We start from the raw sequence: 7,623 nt of genomic DNA, 5'->3' as shown, positions 1-7,623 counted from the left end.
GTCAACATATTCTAGTTGAATGGGTTCAAACAGCATGTAACAAGTAAAGTCATATGCTACTTTGATTTATTCATGTGGATTTTAACACCCAGGATGATCTTTGATTGAGAGTTTAGTGATGGCGTGGAGAAAATACGCAAAACACAGAGAAAGGGGAGAACCAGGGAGTCTGTGTTCCGCGCCATTGAAATGCAAATATCAGTGAGGAACAAGAAGAGGTTGTGTGTCTCTGTTTGTGTGTGCCTGCATAGGGGAGCGGGGGAGGTGTGGCGCAAGTTTTGGACAGCGAGAGAGACTACTTTAGGAAAACAGCCACACACGCACTCTCCGCAGCTCATATGACGGCGCATTTATAGGGATTTATGCCCCTCTTTGATTTCTTCCATGCAAGGGACCAACGAGCTATACCGTTGTCTAGATACCATTTAGAAATTCAAAAGTTCCTGAAATGTGAGTTTAGATTCTGGAACGTGAAGCCTACAAGTGCGTAAAGTGGCCAGTGTTATTTATTCGGCGAATGCCCCCCTTCTCTCAGTCTCTTCGTGAATCATGTCACGCCGGAAGCAGAAACGACCGCAGCAGCTCGTTAACTCGGACCAGGGGGGCACGCGGATACTATCGCACGGTGAGAAAAGTTTATTATGCTTATTCTAAGGCATGCGTCTGTTTCCCCCCCTATGATATTTCCCATAGTTCTATGAATGAATCAACAAGCAAAGTTACAGGTCGGAATTTACAACTATGATGACGTTCAATAGGGTTAAGGTAACGTTATAAGATGGCTTTGTTTGCAGAAACTGCAGTTAAAATCCTGCTAGCTAGTAGGCCTTAAGTCAAAGTTGGTTTATTTTGTTACGTTTTATATGTCAATTCCTCAAATGTTTCCTTTCACATCTAAAAAAGTAATTTTACTCAGGTGACCAATCATCATAAATTGATATGTGTATTACTGTGCTTTGTTTGCATTTGTTTTTAATTGCAAAAAATAATTTGCTCTTGCAAATTAGTGGAGTCCCAGGTACTTGAGGGCTGGCCCTGTAAACGTTTCCCTGTGGCCTGGATGGTAATATGATAATATCCATCTGTGACCATTTTCCTGTGATGTTTAGTCCTCTAGGAAACTAACAGGCTGCTCAGGGCTGACAACTGGAGGTCTTTCATTACTTAGACGACAGTCTCCCTATTCATCAACAATAAGGCTGGATCAGTGGGGTGGGGTGGGGGGGGGTAGATGAGGGGTATTTTTGGTAGAGATCTCTCATTCTCTCTGCTTCTCTTCTCTCCACGCTTTTCTCCCTCATGTTTCCTTTCCTCCTTGTTCTCCCCAATTTTCTACCCTCTCAATGCTCACTGAATGCTTCCCTCTCTACCCCTCCTACTCTATTGACTTGATGTGTTAAATGCATTTTAGAAGGTGGGGGGGGGGGGTGCAGAGTGTTTGCACCTTCACTTGCATGTAACATTTTCCACACCTTAGAAAATACAAATTACTTCTTAGAAGTTCTACAGGTACATTTCCATAGAGGTGAACTTGTTTTAAATGAACTTGTTTTGCACACTTTGATATGTGAAGAGAACCAAGCTAGACTATTTAGCAGCAGCTACTAGTATAGTCATCCATTCCATCACCATGTCCCTCTGGGAGGGAACAGTTGGTCTTCCATTGTCCATACTCCCCTCCCCCTTCTTTTCTCTCTCTCACTCTGTGCTCAAGATTCTGAAAGAATTTGACCCCAGAGCTCTAAAGGTCAGATGAGTAGACCAATCACAAGCCTCTGGACAGTGCCCAGTACCCTTAGCATGTCCCGACCTCTGACCCCTGATGTGACGTCAGGGGGGGGAGGGTGAATAGGTAGATGAAAGAAGTGAACTGCTGCAGTGAGGGGTGGGTTAAGAGGGGTTATGGGTTGTCTCAAATGGCCATTGTCTGTTTAAACATGTTGTCATAGCAGCAAGGTGGCCTGCACACTTTTGTGTGGTAAGAATACATTTGGAGAGTTATGCTCAGGGAAGAGGAAGTGGACAGAAGACAAGATAATAGCATAAAGAGGGAAAGACTGACTCTCCGTATGTTTGTAGACTATTAATCAATATCTGCTAATGCATTTCTTTCCAAGAGAAGACTGCAACTTTACGCTTGGGATTTAAATATGAAACAATTGTTGTAATCAATGATTACAGTTAAAGGTTTGGACTTTGGGACTTACTTTGACCCCCCCAAAACAATCCAATAGAGCATGTAGCCTTGCACCCGGCCTTTCATGGTTCTTATGGGGACTTCAAATTCATTGATGTTATCATGGAACTGGACTTTCCATTTGGTGGAGTAGAGTGATGAAGGGGCACTAGACTTAATTCTTCTTTTTCTCTCTCTGTCTATAGACTACCAGCTGTTAGCCAAGTCACCTTCCTCGTCTCTGGGCTCCGAACTGACCTTCTCTGGGTCCTCATCGTCGTCCCCCACCTCGCTCGAAGATCACCAGCCCCCCCTGGCCCCTCGGTCGTCACCTGGGGGTCTCCACGGACCCTCCCTCCCCAGTGAGAGCTCTTCACCCACCCACTGGTCCAGCCACATCGCCCCCTATACCACCACCTCCCTCCCCAACACCCATTCATCCCTCTCTCCAGACTTCCCTCACCCCTCCTTATCCTCGCAGACGCAATCCCTGCCTCTCAACCTCAATCAGACATCGGGCCACTGCCTCTCCCATCAGGCCCACTCCCACACCACTATGACCTCACCACAGATGGGCAGCTCTGCCACCACCACCACCACTACCTCCTCCTTGTCTTCCTCCCTCCCTCCCCTGCAGGAGAGCACCAGTCCTGGGCATCAGAATGGCTCCAGCCCACCGGAGCCGGGGCTAGGCCAGATCCAGGTGCCCCTGACCCTGTCTGTGCTCCTGGAGGAACTGAGGGTGCTGCAGCAGAGGCAGATCCACCAGATGCAGATGACTGAGGAGATCTGTAGGCATGTTCTCCGGCTAGGAGGTGCCATCTATACCCAAGACACCTCCCAGGCTGGTAGTGGAGAGAACCACCAAAGATCCACAGCAGGATCCCCCTCCCCAACACACCATTCCTATTCAGCCCCTGTCCCATCCTCGGCCTCCCCTCTCCTGGCCTGCCTCCCCTCCCTCCTCCCTCAGCCCATTGTCTCCAAGCCCAGCCTCTCCTCTCACAGTAATGGGACCAGACCATCACACTCTACCTCGCCCTCCACCACTTGGAGCTCCTCGATAGCATCCTCCGTGCATCCTCTGTCCCTGAGTCTGCCCCCGCGCTACCTCCATGAGAAATCCTCCAACACCTCCCCGTTCGGCCACAGTAACGGGGTTGGCTTCCCCACCCCGCCCCTCCCCACCACCAGCCACTCCCAAGACCACCTGCTGCTGTCCAGCTCCTCCTCGGCTGGGTCCTCATCTGCAGTGCGTCCACAGCATGCTTGTAAGTTTTGTGGTAAGGTCCTGAGCAGCGATTCCTCACTACAAATCCACCTACGCTCCCACACAGGGGAGAGGCCCTATCTTTGTCCCGTCTGCCTCAGCCGTTTTACCACCCGCGGGAACCTCAAGGCCCACTTCCTGCGCCACCGTGAACAGAACCCGGAACTGTCGCTCTCGCTGCTCCCTCCGGCTCTGGAGCAGCCCGCCCCCGTCGCCACCACCGCAGGCCAGAGACGCAGGAAGCGCCGGGTGGAAGACGAGGAGCCGCCGTTTGGTGGCGTGAAAGGAATGACAGAAGGAATGGCGCTCAGTTTCCTGTCCGGGGCGTCTCCTCGGCCTTCCCCTTCATCTATGCCTATGCCACCCAGTATGGACATGGCTCTGTTGTCCACGGCTCACTCCCTGCTACAGCTAAATAGGGCCTCCGCTGCAGCAGCCAGCGCCTCGAGTAGTGTGTTACCTTCATCATCATCATCCTCCTCATCCTCCATGGGTGGCCAGTTCAAAGGGGTGAAGCAGCAGAGGTTTGATGAGAACACCCCTCCACACCCCACCATCCATCCAGGCTCTCCCTACTCCCAGATGGCCCACTTCCCCAAGATTCTCTTCCCTGGAGGACCCTCACCCCACCACCTTGCCCTCCTCTGTCCCCCAGGGTCCCATACCACTGCCTCTCATCTCACCTCCCCCCACACCCAGCTCCCCTACCCTCCCTACTCCAAACCCCAGACGTCCTCGTCCTCCACAACCTCCTTCACCCAAACCTCCGACACCTCAAAGTTGCAGCGGCTGGTCATGAAACTGGAGAAGCAGCACCAGGGAGGGGGCCAGTCATCCTCCTTTGGCCCAGCAGACAGCTTTTTCTCAAACAGGGACACCCACGACCTGACCACAAACTCCTACCGCAGGGAGATGATGGCAGCCCTGGGCCTCAACCCCAACCCTGGGGCCACGGTGAACAGCCAGGCACAGGGTCTCCCTGGATCCACCAATCCCGCCCTGTCTCCTAATCAGTGTGGGGTGTGCCTGAGGGTGCTCTCCTGCCCCAGGGCCCTGAGTCTCCACCAGGCCACCCACCTGGGTGAACGCCCCTTCCCCTGTAAGCTGTGTGGACGCTCCTTCTCCACTAAGGGAAGCCTGAGGGCCCACCTCGCCACCCACCGCGCCCGCCCGGCCAACTCCCGCACCCAGAACTCCTGCCCACTGTGCCCGCGCAAGTTCACCAACGCCCTGGTGCTGCAGCAACACATCCGTATGCACCTGGGGGGTCAGATACCCCCGGGGGGAGAGGGGGAGGAAGGTACAAATATGGCTCAAGAAGATCCCACCGATCTGAGCCTGCTGACCACACACTCTCGATCCAAACCCTGCCTCCAAGGCCTCCACCCCCTGGCCTTAACAATGACCAGCATCATCCCTAACCCACTTGTCAGCAACATGAACTCAGGAGGTTCAGCGACCAAGGAATCCCATGCAGCTGACCCGATCCTCCATATAGAGGGGGAGTCTGAACCCTCCCCCTCCACGGCCAGCATTAGCCCACCTCTGACCCATAATCCCTCCCCAGAAGACCCCATGCTCCTGGGGGAAAGATCCGAGTCTGACGATGGCCCCGCTGGAGCCTCCATAGAAGACTCGCAAGACTCCCCAGCTGACCTCTCTAACACCAGCCCAAGTAGGCGACCATCCTTGACCAGCTCCCAGCCCGCCTCTGTGGTGGAGGGTGATGTAGAGGTGAAGGAAAATGTCCACAGACCGGGTGTGGATTCTGATAGTAGTAGGTCAGGAAGGCTCACTAACAGCTCTAGGTCGACCACAGAGAACCAGACCAACTCTCCAGATGGACTCCTCCTCAGCCTTGAATCTGAATCCACCCCAAACTCCCCTGCCACCCTCAACCCCTCCCCCACGCTCACCCTCCCTGCCAGCCATAAAGCAGCCCAAGAGCCAGCCCCCCAGGCCTCCAGTATCACCCCACAGGAGCCCAGCCCTGAAGGGGAAATTGCCCCATCTGAAGGGGAGAGCGAGGGCACAGCACCCAGTGATACCTCATCAGTAATGGTGCCTGAGAGTGAGAAAGTGACCCCTAGCTCCACAGAGGAGAGGGATAGGGCTCCAGAGGAACCAGAGGCCTCCCAGCTAGCCACCCCAGCATCAGCGCCCTCCAAACCCTACTCCTGTACTCTGTGTGGGAAGGCATACGCCAGCCGCAGTGGATTAAAGGTAAGCATAAGATAAGGATGGATCGTATTAGAACCGTACGTTCCAATGGCTATGCAGAACACTTGACAGAAGCTAAATTGTGATTCTTGAACTTTGTCTATTCCTCATGTTTTACTGTGTTAAAGTAATTGATCACTTAACCAATACCATTTTTCTGTGTTTCCATCAACAGGGACACATGAAGACACACCCTGTGTTGACCAACGTCCCTGCCGAGACTCCTCCTCCCGCCACCCTGACCAATGACACTGTGGAGGATCAGAGTTCTCTCTCAGCTAATGGGAACAGTGGAGAGCAGGATGAAAAGGAACAGCTGGCCAAATCTCCTGAGAAACTCGTTACCTTAGAAGATCAGCCAATCACTGCTGGTTCTGGAGAGGAAGCAGAGCAACCTGCGGACACTACTGAGTAAAACGGCATATGATTGGCTGCTGAATGGTGTCAGTCAATTTATTTTTTTATTAAAGGCCCTGACAAGGGAATGTATTTTCATCATAGATTTAGAATTGATTCTATAAAGATTGATTCTTATTCTGTGTAATTTTGCTACTAGTCAGTTGGGTCTATTTTGTCTAATAAAGTGTTAGATTGTTGTGAAGTACTAATTCATTCAGCATCTCGGCATGGTTACGATACCACTATCTCAAAGAACACGAAGAGGCCTTATTTGACGATACGATTTCACAGAATTCTCTTGTAGTGTAACGGCACACAATGAAGTTTGTGTGTTGGATCACAATAGAATAGATAAGCAGGGATGTATGTTTTAGAGAGCAGCTAGTTCTAGTGAAACATATGAATGAAATGTCTATTTGGAATGGGAATGGAGAAATAGGTGAAATATCACTCTAGGATATATGGTACGAACGCCATACCAAAACAGGCCAGTGCAGTAGTGGCAGTTTTCTTGTATACTGAACAAAAATATAAATGCAACGTGTAAAGTGTTGGTCCCATCTTTCATGAGCTGAAATAAAAGATCCCAGAAATGTTCCATACGCACAAAAAGCTTATTTCCCCAATTTTGTGCACCAATTCGTTTAGATCCCTCTTAGTGAGCATTTCTCCTTTGCCAAGATAATCCATCCACCTGACAGGTGTGGCATATCAAGAAGCTGATTAAACATGATCATTACACAGGTGCACCTTGTGCTGGGGACAATAAAAGTCCACTTCAAAATGTGCTGTTTAGTCACAACACAATGCCACATATCTGAAGTTTTGAGGGAGCGTGCAATTGGTGTGCTGACTGCAGGAATGTCCACCAGATCTGTTGCCAGATAATGTAATGTTCATTTCTCTACCATATGTTGTTTTAGAGAATTTGGCAGTATGTCTAACTGCAGACCACGTGTAACCATGCCAGCCCAGGACCTCCACATCTGTCTTATTCACCTGAGGGATTGTCTGAGACCAGCCATCCGGGCAGCTGATTAAACAGGAGTATTTCTGTCTGTAACAAAGCCGTTTTGTGGGGGAAAAGAAATTCAAATTTGCTGGGCCCGGCTCCCAAGTGGGTGGGCCTATGCCCAGTCATGTGAAATCCACAGATTAGGGCCTAATTTATTTCAATTGACTGATTTCCTTATATGAACTGTAACTCAGTAAAATTGTTGGATGTTGTGTTTATATTTTTGTTCAGTATATATATATGAACTGTGGTTGCTATGTGTATGTTTATTTACATTTTTCTTTTACAGACTTTTCACTTTTTAAACTGTCTTGCTGCTGGACTGTTTCAATGGAGTTGCACTGACTTTGAACATTGCTGTCCATACATCCATTGAAACAGTGATGATGAAAATGCAGATGATACTGACGATGATTGTTACACTGACCAGTCTGTATATACAATGTATGTTGGCAATCCTGGTTCGTGCTGTTATGATTGACCATACAGCAGCAACTTTTAGACCTGAACAACAATGCGTTATATCGGTGATTGTAATCGGTT

The 7,623-nt window shown here is 50.1% G+C and overlaps 1 protein-coding gene across 1 annotated transcript; it reads left to right on the top strand.

The window, feature by feature from the left end:
- LOC112236307 (sal-like protein 4) lies at positions 1 to 6,262 on the top strand. Its single transcript, XM_024404886.2, has 3 exons — positions 1 to 625; positions 2,383 to 5,669; positions 5,842 to 6,262. The coding sequence occupies exons 1-3, from the start codon at positions 550 to 552 to the stop codon at positions 6,079 to 6,081; spliced, it is 3,603 nt and encodes a 1,200-aa protein (XP_024260654.1). The 5' UTR covers positions 1 to 549; the 3' UTR covers positions 6,082 to 6,262.
- Positions 6,263 to 7,623: the final 1,361 nt, after the last annotated feature.

The sequence above is a fragment of the Oncorhynchus tshawytscha genome, linkage group LG10, assembly GCF_018296145.1.
Source record: "Oncorhynchus tshawytscha isolate Ot180627B linkage group LG10, Otsh_v2.0, whole genome shotgun sequence".
NCBI classification, from domain to species: Eukaryota; Metazoa; Chordata; class Actinopteri; order Salmoniformes; family Salmonidae; genus Oncorhynchus; species Oncorhynchus tshawytscha.
This window is presented reverse-complemented; position numbering and strand designations above follow the sequence as displayed.